This window comes from Lissotriton helveticus, chromosome 8 (genome assembly GCF_964261635.1).
Source record: "Lissotriton helveticus chromosome 8, aLisHel1.1, whole genome shotgun sequence".
Lineage (NCBI taxonomy): Eukaryota > Metazoa > Chordata > Amphibia > Caudata > Salamandridae > Lissotriton > Lissotriton helveticus.
The window spans coordinates 974,277,151-974,295,332 of NC_136069.1; the positions used below are offsets into that span (position 1 = coordinate 974,277,151).

Sequence of the window (18,182 nt, forward strand, 5' to 3'; positions counted from 1 at the left end):
CCAAGAAAGTGATTTGGACTGACACCTGTCAGAAAGCTTTTGATGCCCTGAAAGCTGCCATGTGCACGGCGCCCATGCTCCTGGCATCCAACTTCTCCAAAGAGTTCATCGTTCAAACAGACGCTTCAGAGCATGGTGTGGGGATTGTTTTGTCACAGATGAACGAAGAGGGCCTAGATCAACCTGTAGCCTTCATCAGTAGGAGGTAACTTCCCCGGGAACAGAGGTGGAGTGCTATTGAGCGTGAGGCATTTGCTGTGGTCTGGGCACTGAAGAAGCTGAGACCATACCTGTTTGGGACTCACTTCCGGGTTCAGACAGACCACAGGTCCCTCAGATCGTTGATGCAGATGAGGGGTGAGAATCCAAAGCTGTTGAGGTGGCCTATTTCCCTACAGGGTATGGACTTTACGGTGGAACACCGCCCTGGTACAGAACACGCCAACGCTGATGGTCTGTCCAGATTTTTCCTCCTTAGTGATGAGAACTCCCAGGAGGTAGGGTAGTTCTCCCCACATTTCAGCTGGAGGGAACACGTGTTAGACTTGGCACCATTGGCGTGGGTCTCCCTTCCATTTTTACTGTTGCCTCATGTGTTTATGCTGGTGTTAGATGCTTTGGGCACTGTGCCACTGCTGTCCAGTACCACAGTGCGAGTGCTCCCTACTGTAAATTGACGTATTGACTAGTGGTTCCATGATTGGATATTTGGTTTTCTTGTCAGTCCCTAGTACAGTGCACTGAGTGTGCCCAGGGCATGTAAATCCAAATGCTGCTGGTGGGCTTGCAGCACTGGTTGTGCCACCCACGGAAGCGGCCTGGTAAAATGTGTCTAAGGTCTGCCATTGCAGAGCCTGCGTGCAGTCTGGTACGGTCATGCTGACTGGGCAAGTGCACCACTTGCCAGTCCCTAAACCTTCCATTTTCTTCATATTAGTCACCCCTATGGTAGGCCCACGGGCAGGGTGCATTGTAAGTATAAGGAAGGACAAGTCCTGATGTGTGTGGCATGTCCTGATAGCGAATTACAGCCATTTTCGTTTTTCACTATTGCAAGGTTACCTGTTCTCCATAGGCCAGAATGGGCTGCTGGATTGTTACATTTTTATAATCCTAGCAGACTCTGAGAACATGGTAGAAATTCGAGTTTAGTATGCCTGCACTCAGAATAATAAAATACATATTTTAGTAAAGTTTATTTTAATATTCTGTGTTTGCAAATACCACTTTTAGAAAGTAGGTATTTGCTTGCCTAACCATTTGAGCCCACCTCTGCTAGGTTGTGTATTCCTTGTCTGGGTTTGTGTGTGACAGGACTGGGGAATTACAGGAGACAGGCTGGGGCAGCCCGGTGATGAATAGGGAAACCTGCAACCAGATGGGAGGGAGGAGTTGCACCTGGGACCTGAATAAGGCTGGGCCTTCCCTCTTCAATGCTGGCTCCACCTCCGTATGGTGTGTCTGATGTCTCTGCCCTGCACACTGAAAGTAGAGAAGGAAGACTGTCAACAAAGTTCTCCTGGACTGTACTTGCCTTCCACAATGCTGGCTCCACCTCCTGTGGGGCGTCTGATGTGCCTGCCCTGTGCTGTGAAAGGGAAGGAGAAGTCTGTTAAACAGAGTGCTTCAGAACTGGCTTGAACCGGGCACAGGCCTCTCTCCCCTCAGAGACCAAAAAATGTTGGGGTATAACTATTGGGACCCTGATCCCATGAAATTAGATCACTCCTGAACTGACAAGACGAAACCTCTGCTGAGAAGGAACCTGAAGAAATTGAGGAGAGACTATTCCCAAGCTGAAGTGCTGCTTGGGGGATTGGCCTACAATGGGTGCCTTGCTGCCCAAGGGAGGAGAAAGACTTTGTGGACTTTTCTTTTCAACTTGTGCAAAGATGTCCAAGGGCTTGGAAGAGAGCTTGCCCCCTGACCGAAGTCCCAGGACCAGTGGACTTCACAAGCCTTTGTGAATTGCTGCTGGAAATAAGTGGCTACAGAGGCAGGGAGCTGTGACCGACTCTCACGACTGGCCCGGTCTCCTGTAGGCACTGCACCAAGCAACGTTTGCCTCGAACAACGCAAGCTCTGCGCTCACCGACTCCATCCTGACGCTGTCAACGAGCCGTAGCCTGCACCGCGACTGGAAGGACACTGCAACGTCTTGCTACACCGAATCGAACCGGTCTGACTGACGCGATCACTACTGCTGACTTCGAGTTCTGTGACCGCACCGGAGTTGGGCACCACCTCGCATGCTTCGTGATGCACCTCCCGACTCGCACCGCTGTCTGGACTGATCGACGCCAGCTCCTGAACCCCGGCTCGTTCGCCGCACCGCAAGCTGCAAGCACCGCATCGAAGCACCGTCTCGCCCTGCAACGCAAGCCTTGGATCCACCGACTCTATCAACAGGCCGCTGCCTGCACCACATCGAGGGACAACGCGACCTGCAACGCTTACTTTCTGCAACGCGACGATCACCGGAACCGGCTCGCACATCTGTGCCGGCCGCCCCAAGGAAAAGGTTCTGTGTTTGAGTCTGTCGACATTTGAGTGGGCCCGGACCGCCGCGGTCCGCTGGATTTGTTAGACTCTGTGTTCTTTCAGCATGCTGCAGCCGGACAAGACTACCGACTCGCACAGAACTTGGATTTCCACCTTTTTAACCAGAACTCTTGAAATGTAATAGTACTGTGGATTCTTTTTGTCGTTTATTGGTCTTGTGATAACTCTATATCAAGTATGCTTATTTTTTTATATAAAACCTTGTGTGGTGTCCATTTGTAGTGTTGTCACTGGGTTACTGTATGTGGCCACAAATGCTTAACTTACATCGCCTCTGAAATAAGCCTTGACTGCTTGCGCCGTGCTGCCTAGAGGGTGGGCAGGGGTTATTTGAAGAGGGTAATCCCCTTGCCCTGACTAGAGGACAGGGTCCCTGCTTGTCACAAGTACCTACATGTGCCAACCATAGACCCCCAATTCTAACATCACATTATAATGAATTGGAAAGAGGAAGTCATGGAAGTTATTTGCTGGTTCAGGGATGGGAAACCTTAACTTCAGCGTAGGGATCTCTATATTGTTGAGGTTTATGGGGTCAGACAGGATGGATAGTTGATTGAGATGCAGCTAACTAATGCTTCGGACCATTCTTACGTACCAAAATCTATCAGGAATACATTCCATTGAGCCTGAGATGAACAAACTGGTTCAGCAGAACAATGAAGACCTATTGGAGAGGACTCTGTGGTGAGGAGGAAACCTCTTCACTGAAACATCAAGGGAGGATGACATGTTCAAATAAAGGCCTAATCATTTTGTACAATGTTGAACATCCACTGATCTTTGTGCTCTCCTGATGCTCTATTTCTGGCGATTCCTCTGAAGAAAAGATGTCATATTTACTGTTGCTGCGAGTTTCCATATTGATAGGAAAGGTACCTACCTCCCTCTGCCTTGATGCTGCGTTCGGTGGTGGGAAAGCTGCTTTGATTGGTGCGACTATGTTGTCATTCAGGGATTTAAATGATTCCACTTTTATCTGCAGAATAGAAGCAGGACATGTTGAACGTTATCCTTTTCATCAGACTTGCAGCTTTCAGGTTTTCAGTTTCCACCTTTAACCACTGAATCCCAGCAATATAATATGTAAACGAAGAGAGCTCACAGAAGGGGAAGTTAAGCAGTTTAAGGCCAGTTTACCTTCGCTTCCTAAAAGCAATTTTACTGCCTTGCATCCCAAATCAGATTACTCCCCTGCTTCGATTGCAATGTGACATAAGAGCCATAATGCCTTAACAGTTGATTTCCTTAAAGTCTACTCTTATGTCTCTTGAAAGGCTATTTTATAACACTCCCACTCTTGGCTAGACCTGTCGTAAAGGGCAAGTGGGGAAGTGGCACTAGCTGCTTTCGTGGCAAAAATTATGGAGGTCAACACCTGCAGCGCAGAAAACAGTATGTTGACTTTTGTGGTACGTCTGGTTAAGACACTTGGAAAGTGGCAATGTCACCCACCATCAATAACCTACACTGGGAATCTGTCTGGGAGAATAGGGAGTAGTTCATATAGGGACCCTCTGAAGGGGTGCCTCTCTGAGGCATTACTTCATGTCTAGGCATGCGAGATTTGTATGGCGCATATAACCTCCTTGGACTGCCTGAATTCCTTGACACCTTTAGTTAAGTGTTTCTGGAAAGTAAAAAAGAGCAGGAAATCTGGAGTCCAAAAAGGGCTAAAGTGGACCTGCAGCAGACACTCCAAAGGAATCAGCACTAGCAAAGCCAATTGATCTCACTTTTAGGACCTATCTGCTTTACCATTTGTTTTTAGTAATGCTGAGCTGGTCACATCGTTTTGTAAGCGTGCTTACCATGCATAAGTGCCTTCAAAATAAATCAAATTTTTCTACCTTGCACAAATGCTAAATTTGAATTTGATATCGCGCCTTGTTGGAACGGTGCCAGTGAAAATGATTGAATTGGCCGAGTGACTACATCACCAGTATTGTGAGAAATAGACATCAGTTCCATGTCCTGAGGAGAACCCTGCAAAGGAGACTTTAGATGGTTTGAAACGTGTTGACCATCATCTGTGCACCTACTGTGTATCAATATTTGTGATTCCAAGAATATTATTGTAATCCAGGGTATCATTAGATGGTAATGATCTGGTTTTTTTTTACAAATCATAACCTGGGTGTGAAAATTAGGCTCATCCAGAGGTGCCTAGTCCATTGATGTGAGAGCAATTGAATTATTTGTTAAATTGCATTCAGAAATATACCTGTGATCATCCTTAAGCTCTCATTTGGATTTGTAAATATTGCAAACAGATAATTTGTTTTGTCTTGAACTGAAAATGTGTTTTGTCTAGTATGTTGTCATATTTGGTTGTGTCCTAATTGTGTTTGTCTACTGTGTTGTTGAGATTTATATCGTTTGAGGGATTAACACATTTGAATATATTTTGTATGTGATCTCCTGCGTGTGACAATAACTTTTGGGTATGATGTTTATATACAGAATTGAAAAAAACAAATGGTGACCGATGTTATTGATTAAAACGGCCATGAATTAATAAAATTTGGAAAAGAACAGTCGATGTGGCATTGTTTGTTTGATAATACAAAATGATGAGGACATGTTTTCCGATCAGAGTTGGATTGGTAAAAAAACAAAAAGTAGTGCCTCCCCAAAAAATTATTGTAAAGCAGGTGGGCCGTAGCATCACAGAGAGCAGCCAGGATGAGGAAATACGACACCTACACCTAGAGAGGGTGGGTGGTGTAAGCAACACAGAGTAGGGGGGGCAGAAGCAACATGGAGTGTGCTGGTAGGGGAAGCACCACAAAGAGCTTGGGTGGAGGCAGTGCACAACATGAAGAACGAGGAGAAGAGAATCACAGGGACAAGAGAGCAACATGGAGCTGTGTGGGGAAGCTCATGCCTGAGAAAACAACTAACACTGGCTAGGGCATCATGGATGTGGCAATTAGAAGAACACTAGTGAGAGAGGACAACAGAGTGGAAGCGGAAGAGAAGCATATGAGGGAGGCAGCTGGTAAACACATGCATTCTCATGGAGTGTTTAACCAAAAAGGAAAAAGTTATGCATGAAAAATAAGCTTTGAAAGGACACAAGTAATAAGGGTATACTTTAGGGGAGGAACAAACATAAGGTAGGAAAGCCCACACATGCTACCAAATAAAAACCAAATGAGTGGCGATAAAGCAAACCAGTGGTAAGCAATGGTCAGGCTCTAAGCCCACTGTAAGCAGACAATAGATATTTTCGCCAGCAGACAGCTTGCCTGCTCTGGTAAGTGAAACTTAAAAATGGTTGGTTTATAGTTGGACGAACAGTCAGTCGAGAGACTAGTAGGTGGACACAGATATTAACTCAAGTGAGAGACTATTGCTAATCAGTCAGTCAGTCAAAAGTACTTTATTCGGTTAATTTAAAACGATAAAAGCATACTATACAATACATAAAATTAAGTTGTAAAACCATGAATCACAATAAAAAGTTTCAGACATTGGATGCATATGTAAATGTAAATGTAAACCACTGGTCCACTTAAAGACATGATTACATTTAATTAATTCAAACTAGATCATGAGAATCAGTTGCCTTTTTCTTGATTTTCCTCCTCAATCTAACTGCTGCGGTAAGAAAGCTAGCTAAACTAAAGGTCTCCCACACATTAGATAGCAGCTGCAAATAGAGAAGTGCAGGCCTGACTTGCAAGAAACCTTTATCTTTTAAAATTGGGAGAATAAAAAGCTGCGGAACGTGCAAAAAATGCTCACAAAAAAAGATAAAGGGCATGTGTCCTGGGTAGAAAAGTCGTCACAGGAACATACCCCCAAATCCTCCACCCTTTTCCATCCCGGAGGATCAGCGAGGAGGAAATGAAGTTGATTCAACCTGAATCTGACCAGAAGAAAACGGTGGTTGGGGTTTGTAACAGTATTCAGGTATGGTTCAATTGCACAAGATGTTATTAACAAGTGGTGAGCTCTTACGGTTTGTTCCTAGCCCATATAATTATGGCTTTCAAGTATATCCAGTCTTTAAAACAGTATCTTATCAAATGCATGTTAAGATGAGACCTGCCCAGTGTTCCTGCCACTTCCCAGCAAGTAACTCACATAAGCTGATGCTCCACTCCATGAACTAAAGATGCAGATAATTTAATGAAGTCTTGCCATAAGTTGCCATTGAACATGGAGCCACTAGTTGGAATGGTTCAGAGAGTTGAGCTTTGCGTCATACCATTACGTTTATTTTGTGATAATCCATTTTGTCTTCATTGCTTTAAACAGTTCTTTATTGAGTAATCATGTAAATTATTATTTGCAGAAATATTCATTATTACCAGACACAGACCTTTCCGCATAGGTCATTTTTCCTACTTATACTACCTTGTAAAGCCGGGTCTGGTGGCTCAGTGGACTAATGCATCCACTGCAGGGGCCTGTGTTCGACCTCATGGTCACTGGTTCAAATCCTGGCGGGTCCACTCAGCCTTTCATCCATTTGAGGTCTATAAAATGGGTACCATTGAGTTGGGTAACAATAAACATCTGTTATTCAGTGCCAAAATGCCCAGTCAGGGGTGAACGTGCGCTTTACAAAAACACGTTATGTTATACTGATGGTGATTACATGGTGCACTCCACTGAAGAAGTTTGTTAATGTGCAAGCGGAAATGATAGAGTAAATCCTTATGAGCCTGCTTTGATTAAAATTGTGCTGGAGTATTTCAAAGCTATACAGCATAGTCATTGTCTTTTCCTTAATTCTAGATTCCAGATAATAACGGTGAAAATAACTCCTCCGTGGAAGTACAAGGAGAATTTGCAGCAAGTGAGGAGATCCATGAGGACTGTCTTCCCAGAGTACCGCCTGAAATCAAACCACCTGATCATGACAGGCAGCCCAAAGATAACTTTCTACTGTTCCTTGGAAACCTGTTTAATTTCACACCAAAGACCCTATCAACAGAGGTGAAACAGGCACCTACAAAAAAAGAAAACTCTGAAACTGAAAATGAGCAAAAAGACCAGTCTAGCCTCTGTGAGGGCGGTCCCCTTATCCAGAAGCAGCCTGATGTCAGTAGTCTTACAGTGTCCACATCAAAGGAAGAAGCAGACTCAACTACAGAAGACACCGAGACGAAACATTTCACCCCAGCTTCTCCTGCACTTCCAGGGATGGAGAGTAATAAAGAATCCACAAAGGCACCAGAGTAAGTTTAGTGTGGAATATATTTACAAAAGTATGAAAATGCCCCATGGACATGTTTAGAAATCCTGTATCTGTTTCACTTATCTATTTTAAGAGATAATATTTGAAAATACTCTTTTTAATATGTGTCTATGCTACACACACACTTACGTTGTACTTAAAAATATATATATTTTCATTAAGCTTTATGCATATTACAATAACCATGTAGTTTGGCACATTCAAGCACACACAGTTGGTGGTGTACATTGCGACAACATCATAGCACGGCTACACAATGAACAGTACATGTGATGACTTTTGTGGGCAGAAACGAGGCACTACAAGCATATATGGCGTACAGTATCACAGAGTGTGAACGTATGAGTAGAGTATCGTGGCTGCTACGCACGGCTTCTCGGGGTAGTGCGTGTTGGGAATTCTCATTAGGGGCTCTGGTATGTTCACCTACGTTATACCCAACTTATTTCTTTATTTATTAAAGTCAGTAGGTGCCCAATTCAAAGCATCAGGTAGGCAGGTCTGAACTGTTGATTTGAATGTACGTTTAGAAGTGGCGATACTTTTCACTGTAAGTCTATGTTCTATCGTGGGCCGGAGGCCCACATGCTGTGGAAATGACAGACACCAACACAGTGATTATAGTTACTCGCAATGGCCATGAGCACGTGCTCTCGGGCTCTTTTATTGGCAGGGTCACCTGACTGGTGATGCCTGTGTTGGATAGGCGTGGGGTAGGTGTATGGGCCATCCCTCGAGGGAGTGGCTGGCAAAACACTAGACTGGGCCCAGCAGGACACAACATTCCTCCCAAATTTTATTAAAACAAAAACAACAACAAACAGCAGTCCAACCTGTGGGAAGGAATGAGAACACAACTAAAAGTAACTGAAAAAGTCTCATAGTTCTGAGATGCAGTTCGCAGGACAGCAGGTGACCGGTGCAGCTGGGAGCACCCGGACATCTTGGCACATATCCATACCGTAACCAGGTATACTAGGACATGAACACAGTGCTGATGAAGTCCAAACCTTTCAGCTGTGCGTCGGTGTGACAGTCCACCTATGTGATGTTCGTTGGTCCAGCGTACTCTTGCTGTGAGGCAATTAGTGGCTTGTAGTTAAAACACAGGTGCTTCAGGAGCGTAGGTGGAGTCCATTGTAAACACCTGATGACGATGTTGCTTAATCTCTTGAAAGCAGTCTTGACATTCTGTGACCTGTTGAAGCTTCTGTTGCCTGTCCCGGCTACTTCCTTGAAACCATCGGTGGGGCAAAGTAAACCCTCTCTCACGAATGGGGGAGGCCCCTTGGATGAGTTGCCGCTGGACTGCCTATGGGCTGCACTGGGTCTGCATCTGGACAGCCGCAAGACCACCTCGGGGCCACCACCTAGTCACTTGTGCAACGTCAGGGGTGGATGTGTCCTGGTCAGAACATGCTCTCGCTACCGGGATCAGGATGTACGCCAGTTAAACAAATGGTCACTGGGTCTTCACATCGTCACTCTGTATGGCAGTGGTGCAGGACTCCAATCGTGGTACTTGATGGTCCGGGATGGTGATGATGCACATGGCAAATGATGGAACGGCTGCCATGAGATCACATGACATGTAAAACAGGTGGTGATGACTGGCCGGGAGTAAGGATGACTGGCAAATCTTTGCAGTCATGAGACTCGTAGGACACTTGGTGCAGTTCTTCCTATTCGGCATGTGTGTATGAAAACAGGGATGCCCTTTTCCTTAAGCAGCCAGTGACAGGTGGCTGGATGTCACTGTGAATAATGAGGCAGATACACAGTTCGCGCATGTAGGCGGCTTATGTTTGCTACTCATACTGAACTATCTCCTGTGACGTCACTGCACCGCGGTGGCTGGCGTATATTAGAAGCTGCATTCTGGTGATGGTAAGAGTACTCAATCTTGTCCCCTTTTGTTGTCTTCTCCTGCTCACCTGTTGTCGTCTACTTTTCTGTGATAGTATTGTCACCCTCCTATCTCGCCACTCCTTTTCTTCTCTGCAAATGTTGCAATGTGCCATGCTCTCTTTTCCTTGGTTCTTGCTTCATGTGTAAAGGGGCGTCTGGCCACATGTCTTCTGTGTAACCATTGCAAAGTGGCGAAAGGCCACGCAATGCATGTCTTTTCTACACATGCTCTGAAGAGTGGCGAAAAGCCACGCCATGCATGTCTGTTCTACACATGCTCTGAAGAGTGGCGAAAGGCCACACAATATCACAGGCACCTCCTGCTCACTCCGTCGTGTCCTTTGGACTACGCATCTTCTTCCGTCACGGACCACTCGCCGATCCGGTCCTGTCTATGGGACTGTGTGTCTTCGCAGGTGGTCAGCCATTTCATGGACGACAGTGGAGGTAGGTGTACTTTGGTGGCTCTGTTCTGTAGTGCCTGGATCACTGAGGGAGGTACAGGTCTCCTTTCTCTTTTTACAGTTGTGGCAGCCTGCCACTAGGACTTTGGGTATCTCTTCATGCCTGTAATGGACAGATGCACACCACAGTCTTAAGGCAGTGTTGGAGGCACTCTCTGAACAATATCTGGCCCACGCCAGGGCAGTACAAGTGCAGGTAAGTTGAACACAATCTCTCTCCTAACTGCATTTGGGCCACACAGGGCCCCTCTCTCCTGGGATCTACTTGGTGCTTCGCAGATGGCAGGTAATCTCCCTTCCGCCTACTCTTCGCTCGAGGGCACTGCTCTCTCACCTTGAGGCTGTGCTGTCATGACGTTGGATCCTGCCTTGGTTTCGGCATGCTGGGCAGGGTTGGTCACACCATGTGATATTCTCATTGATTGTCGAAGGGTGGCCAGGTAGTGCTGGTTGGGAAACTGGTGCTGCTCTTTTCATGCAGCTATGCATTGTATAGCTGCCCTCTTGGCATGGGCTCTGCTCAGGCAGTGGTGGCGCTGGTAGCTAGTCCTCATGGGTGCTGTCTGCTTGTACCCTGTGTGTTTGCTCTCTCTTGCAGTGATGACGTCCTGCTACCAGGAGCACAAATGCTCTTCCCTCTTTTAGGAGAAAGTCTGTAAGTTTCCTCTTCACTTCCAGGATAGCTTTCTTTTTTTTTTTTTTTTAAGAACCTTTATTTGTCACCTCAAAGAAATACACGTATGGGCCTACAACCACCCCGGCCGGCCGCTAGTCAAGTTGAAAGTACAGCGAAGCAACATAGGAGAATACAGCAACCCGAGAATCAGGGTCCAACAATAGTCCAGGATATAACTTGTAGTCGAGCGTACAATACAAAATTCAGGATTCGAGAAGGTTCATTTTATAATAAAGAAAAATGCAGAATCAGTGTCACACGATCATACAAGGTCCTACAATAGCCAGCATAAAGCAGGAAATCCGCAAATAGTGCAAATACGTGCGAAGTATTGGGGGTAGGGCAGACAAGTCAGGATAAATGTAAATAACAAACACGTTACGCCATAAGGTTGCGCCCCACCCCTCAAAACGAAACATACTGTAGGAAACATGAAAAACGGCGACACCAAAAGGAAAGACAGACAAAGGGCCATAGAAACAAAGAGAGGACAAATTTAAAAAAAACGTCCCCCTACCCCCCACCCGCATCTCTTCAGAAGGCCACGGCCTATCCCCCCCCCCCCCCCCCCCCAGCAGCATGCCTGTCGCCCTAAATAGAGACCCGAAATATAGAAAAAGAGAAGAAGAGAAAAAGAGGAGAAAAAAGAGGAGAAATGGAGGGAAGAGCCATCGATCCAGCCACCGGCCCCCTCCCCCACCACCGCGCATAGTATACATTCTAAAAGTAAGGGCAGGATAGCAATGGAAAACAATAATCTCGAATAACACAATCAATAACATTCCCGCTGAGTGTCCCCCAAATCACCGGCAGCCAACAATAAGTTCCATCATGTCCTAGACGATTTCACCCCTGGCCTTTTCTATCAGTAGTACCAACATACATCCACTTATCAATCGACACACAGAGCAGCGTGAAGGGTCCAAGAAGTCCTGGCGGACCGAGCAGTGTTATTACTCCATGGGACCTCAGCCCCCAAAACCCAGTCGAATATGGATAGCGGAAATCCAACTGTGTCTGCAGCAATCCCGAAAACACCTTCCAGTTCGAACACAGTCTCGCCAGCCAGGGAAAGAGAGTCACACCGTCCAACAAGCGCTGAAACGCCGCCGGGGCAACCCAAACCACAGAACGACGTTGTTCAACCAGCCGCCGAGCAGACAAGGGCCCCGACGAGGCACCCGCATGTACAGCAGATCTGTCCGAAGCGATCTCATGAGCCGGATATTCCGGCGTCTCCACGAACCGAGGTGTAGCTGGAAAACCCATCACTGACGCAGAGGCAGGCACATCGGCGCTTCCTTGACATCGAATTATGTCCGTGTGGAACGGCAGTACAACAATGGCGGCCATCCGTCTTCCCAGATCTCGGGCGTCCCGGAGAAGGGTCTGCGCAAGAGGGCACCATCCGCCATCTTAGCTGATCCGGCCTCGCCCTTCTCCATCTCACCTTGGGACCGGCCCCACACCGGGGCGCAATAGGATTCACCACGGGGACCCCAAAGGTCAGGGTAGGCTTCTCAACGAAGGGTCACCAAAGGGCTAAACAAAATCTCCGCCGCTCCCCGTGAGCCGCCCGTCAAGTCCGGGAAAAGTCAGTAAACATGCCCGGACACAACACTGGAGAGGGGGCCAGGTATCGCGCACTCCCCTCGACCCTGCTTTACCGCACACCTCACAAGGCACTCCGCTAGGCGCATTGGGGCAGCACTGTCGCCAGCGGCCCATCGGACCATCGGTGCCCTCCTGCCGACTCCCACCCACACCAGTGGCCGCTGTTGTCACAGTCGCGGCCGGCTGTTCGCCTCACTCGACACCCCGGTCCCAGCTCCGTGAAGGCCGCAAAACAGGCGGGGACATTTCCACGGGTCTGCCGCACGTAGAAGCCTCAAAAGCATACGGTGAGTGAAAGTTATCCTTCGTCTACTTGAATATGTCGTCGCGACTCAGGATATTTGCCAGGATATATGTGCGGGGTGAGAGGGCTCACGGAGCCGAGCGTCTAAGCAGCCATCTCGGTCGCCCGCTTGGCTCCTCCTTCCCAGGATAGCTTTCTTGGCTGAGGCAGCTTTGGGCTCAGGAGTCCTTCGTGATAGTTACCAGTCTCTGTGGGCAATATAGATGAGCTCATTTGCACTGCCTCTTTTGGAACAGTCTGGGTACTCTCACTCTCATGTCAAAACAGGTCCTTTCCCTCTAGGGGACACACCTTATTCTTCATATTTCTCCTGCATGGTACCTCTGCTCTTGGCAGTGCGGCAGTGTTGCGCTTGGTGCAATCCCTACAGACAGTATCCTCTGGTGATCCTGAGACTCAGGCAGTCCTCTCTCTCTCTCTCCTTGCTTGGCAGCAGATGGCCACTAGCGGGCGCCGGAGTACACAACAGCCCTGGTGCCATGTTTGGCCTTCAATGTCCTGGGTCAACTGTCTGTGTGGCTCTGTGTGCGCTGAATACAGCGCTAGCAGGGCTCACGTTTTCTTTCTCGTCTGGTGTATACTGTAAACAAGGTGCAATGCAGTGGCAAGTGGTTGCCCTGAGAGACTGTAGCACTTCAGCTCCGCCTAGGCCAGTAAGGCGCGCCAATCCTAGCGAGGCTGCCCTTATGCCGGGCTGCTTTACCTTTTTTAGGTTTCGCCTGGGCCCGAGCTCCTAGCTCCGCCCAGGAGAAATCTTATGTTCCTACAGTGTGGGGTTTAGTCCCGCCTCTGCTTCCATTGGCTAGCTCCATAAATGGAGGCTAGCCATTGGGAGACAGAGGCTGTCAATCACGCTTTCTCGTGAAAACGCGATTCGGGGGCGTTTCTCTGACTTTTTTTAAGTCCCCCCCCTTTGTCCTGGGCCGCGCTGTCATTGGCTGCCGGCCGGGGCACCCCCATGACGTCATTCCCCGGGCCGCGCTGTGATTGGCTGGCCGGCCCGGGACCTGACTTAGCATTGCCTGTCTGTGCTGGAGGTCACCGAGGGATCCAAATACTTGAATGCCCTTAACTGGGCAGATAAGATAAGGCAGTGAAACAAAGGTGGTCTGGCACTGCAGTGCTGGAGAGCGATGGCGTTTGTTTTCGTCATTCCATGCCGACCACGGCCGCCGGAAGAAGTCCAGGTGAGTCCCCGTTCCCGCCCCCCCTCCCGCTGACCGTGTGCTGTTCCTGCCCCCCCTGTCCGTGTCCGCCCCCCCTCCCGCTGTCCGTGTCCGCCCCCCCCTCCCGCTGTCCATGTCCGCCCCCCCTCCCGCTGTCCGTGTGCCCGTAGGTGCTTGTTGAGTCTTTGAAACACAGGCCTTTGACACCACGCTTCTCACGCTTTATCTGAAGTCTCACTGTTCGCAATTCTATGGCAGTCGTGTGAGGGGCTCTCGCTTTTGAAGCCTTAATATTCATTTCAGGCCGCCCTTATCTCACATTTTTGAACCCCACCTACCGGGGGTATTATGTGTGGAGCCCCGGGGCTCCTGGCCGCATGTTTTGGGAGGCCCCGTCTCCTCACACACCTCAGTGTCGACTCGAGCCTGGCCCGCGCTCGGGAGGCGGAGAGCAGATCCATGTGCTGCGGGGAGGAGGCGCCAGAGGCCGCTGGAAAGAGTGGGGAGGATACGGAACTTCCTCCCTGGATGCCGGAACTGTGCTCCTCCGAAGCCGGGCTACGGCTGCTGCAGGAGGCGGCTGGTGCAGGGGGCACCTGCAGCGGGTGCCCACGCGGGGTTCGCCGTGGATGTGGTAAAGCTGGGCTCCGGGACCCGGGCAGCAGCCGCCGCGCCTCTCGCACCCGTCAGAAATGTGGCTGAAACCCGAGGAGGTGGTGCTGAAGAGCGCCCTGAAGCTCTGGGTCACACACAAGTCCAACAACTACTTCATTCTTCAGCGGCGGAAAGGGCACGGGGACAGCGGGCACCGCTTCACTGGTATGTGCTGGTGCGCTGCTAATTCCCTTCTCCGCCCCTTCCTTTGTCATACCTATGGAGTAGAATTGATATAGTGATTTATACCACACCTCAGTCACCAAGTGCACCTTGTCAACACTCTGCCTTTCAAGCCACTCCATATTTATCCTTACTACTCCTGCGCCCCACATCAACCATGACGCCTTGTCCCCAAGCGATCCCAAACCTTATTATAACTGCTTTTTTCCCATTGCTAAACCAAACCTCTGCCACCTCTTGGAGCTATTTCCACTAGCACGCAAGCTCGCGCATCCTTCCCTGTCGTGCTCAACCACCTTCCACCTGTCTTAAATTTCCTATGTTTCTACCATTGGATTTATTTACTTTAGGGCTTATGTAACACGCTACATGCCATTGCAGCTGCCCTCAGAGGTTGGTTCATGGGAAACAGAGGGTCTGTACAAAGCGATGGTTATTATAGGTCTGCTTGCACAGTTTATTAAGTCCATACTTGTTGCTAGCGCCTTGTTGTATACACCTGTTCCACTTATTATGAATGCTTTATCATTAAAGTGAGGTCTGTGGTGCAGACAATGTTATTCTGTAACTATTTATTTGTTTTGTACTTGCTCCCTTGGTAAGGACATTTCCAGATTGTTCCATTAATTTTTAGCCCATGGTTGCTTCGACATTATCCTAGTAGTCGCTGAGTTTAATGCCTATGGTCGTCCAATCAGCTATGCCCGCTCTTGGAGGAACCCCATACCTGATTTCCTCAAATCAGTATTGCAAAGTGTTTAACAAAAAAACACCATTGCGAAATCTGTACCGCAACATTATGCCTGCTAACATTTTTTAAATTTGCCATCTTTCTATAGCGGCGCTGCACTAAAAAGGTTTTATTACTGTTCTTTACGCAGTGCAAAAACTGTTGTAATTAAGACTTTTTAGGTAGTGAAATAAGTAGAAGTCATTGAGTAAACTGGAGACTATGTCCATTATTTGTTGTTGCACTCTAAATCCGAATTTAGACTCAAATTATGTTTGCTCGTAATTTCGTACTCCGAGTTTGTGCACAATTTTATCACTATAGGTTCTTTGCCCCAACATAAATTCCTTCAGGTATAACCTGGATAATTTGCATAGGAAAAACGGGATGGTTATGTCGAAAACATGAATTTTAAGTATGGCATGAATGCATCTGCACGTAATCTAATTTTTGACCTTTGTAACCCTGAATATGCTGGTAAAATTTTACGGAGAAAAAAACAAGTTGCAGTAATAGTTTTTCCCAAGGGCAATTTTTATTGACCAGTCGTACGCCCCATGGTGACTTAAGGTAAAGAATTGGTTCTGGTGAAGATGGATGAGATGAATTTGTAGCTAGTGCCTCAAGGAGAGGATGTTCAGTTGGGTTATTGTGGAGGAAGAGAGTTCCAAAGGTTAGTTGCTGCACCACTAAAGGAATGTTCACGCCTATTGATGTTTTGAATTTCGTATTTCGAGTTGCAAGGAGTCTTTCTTCCGACGCCCCTCTGTCTGTTAGAGGAAGTCTGCAATTTGGCCAGATAGGTGTGTTTTTCTTTTTCCAGAGAGCCTTCTTCATAAGGCAACATATTTTAAGTTTAATCCTGGCCTACATTAGAAGACAGCCTCAGTCAGTCTCAATACTGAGGCATTGTAGTCAATTTTTCTCTTGGCTAAGAAGCGTAAGGCTGTAGTGTGAAGAACAGCATGGATTGGGCCGAGAGAGCACTAGGGCTCACCAGCCAGAGTGCAATTTCCAGTGTCCAGGCGGAATATGATTATAGTATGTGCCATGGTTTTCTTTTGATTTGGTGTTGGAAGGTTTTCAATTTTCTTGAGCGAATGAGAGGAAAAAGTTGCCAAATTGGGCTACTTTGTTAATGTGACATGATAGTAGTAGTGTTGTTAGGGGTAAATTCCAAACTGTTGTATTGAGATGGAGAAAGAAGAGGGGAACCAGTTCAGCTAGAAGTGCAGGGTAAAAATGTATTTTTAAGCTTGGGTTTGAAGAGGATGAACTCTTTTTGGGGATTAAGTATGAGAATGTTGATGATAACTCACTGCTAGAGTTTCATGAGACAAGTCAAAGTCTGAGAATGTCCTTAATGGATAATGCTTTTAGCTAAAGCTGAGTGTCATCAGTATTCTAGGAGATGGAGACTCGAGATCCCAAAGGAAGGAAGGAAGGAACGTAGTGGTTTAAGGTAAAGGTTAAATGCTATAATTGTTGATACAGAGCCTTGGGAGATGCCACATATCATTTGTGCACTGATGTCATCCTCCCCAGCTGGGTGTGGTGAGATGACAACCATGAGAGGCAATTAACGATCTTGATTATATGATCCAGACCTATGTTACAGCAAACTTAGTGTCCTGTGGTGATTTGACGTTGTTGAACGCTGCTGATACATCAAGTAAGGCGAGTAAGCATGGGTCATACCTATCCGGAAAGGTATGCATGGCCTTAAGGGTGTCTCTTTATGCTGAAAACAGATCTCTCGATTAGTAGTTGATGGTTATTAATATACATAATTTGCTGTTTTGAGACTCTGTATTTAATGACAGGGGGCCCGATTCATAGAACTAACTTAAGACAAAATCCTAAATTTACTACCATTTTGGTATTCACAGAAGGCACTTACTAATTTTGGTATTCACAGAATGCACTTACTCATTTCGGTATTCACAGAAGTTAGGAGTCCTAACTTTAGGACTCTTAAATGCCTGCTGTGAATACCGAAAGTCTTAAAATTAGGATTTTTCTCAATTTAGTAGTAAGAAAGTTAGGACTCCTAACTTTCGGACTCCTAAATGCCTTCTGTGAATACCAAAAGTCTTAAAAATTGGATTTTTCTCAACTTTACTACTACTAAACTGAGAAAAATGCTAATTTAAATACTTTCGGTATTCACAGAAGGCATTTAGGAGTCCGAAAGTTAGGAGTCCTAACTTCACTACTACTAAATTGAGAAAAATCCTAATTTTAAGACTTTCGGTATTCACAGCAGGCATTTAGGAGTTCTAAAGTAAGGAGTCCTAACTTTACTACTACTAAACTGAGAAAAAACCCAATTTTAAGACTTTCGGTATTCACAGAAGGCATTTAGGAGTCCAAAAGTTAGGAGTCCTAACTTTACTACTACTAAATTGAGAAAAATACTAATTTTAAGACTTTCATTATTCACAGCAGGCATTTAGGAGTTCTAAAGTAAGGAGTCCTAACTTTACTACTACTAAACTGAGAAAACCCCCCATTTTAAGACTTTCGGTATTCACAGAAGGCATTTAGGTGTCCAAAAGTTAGGAGTCCTAACTTTACTACTACTAAATTGAGAAAAATCCTAATTTTAAGACTTTCGGTATTCACAGAAGGCATTTAGGAGTCCTAAAGTTAGGAGTCTTAACTTTACTCTTACTAAATTGAGAAAAATCCTAACTTTAAGACTTTCGG

General features: G+C 46.8%; 1 protein-coding gene across 1 annotated transcript in view; it reads left to right on the forward strand.

Moving 5' to 3' along the window:
• Window positions 1–18,182, forward strand: part of CRYBG3 (crystallin beta-gamma domain containing 3) — a 1,541,789-nt gene that overhangs the window by 339,815 nt on the left and 1,183,792 nt on the right. The window contains exon 3 of the mRNA XM_078657810.1: window positions 7,312–7,754. Coding sequence (XP_078513936.1) covers window positions 7,312–7,754 — 443 coding nt within the window. The remainder of the gene's footprint in view (window positions 1–7,311; window positions 7,755–18,182) is intronic.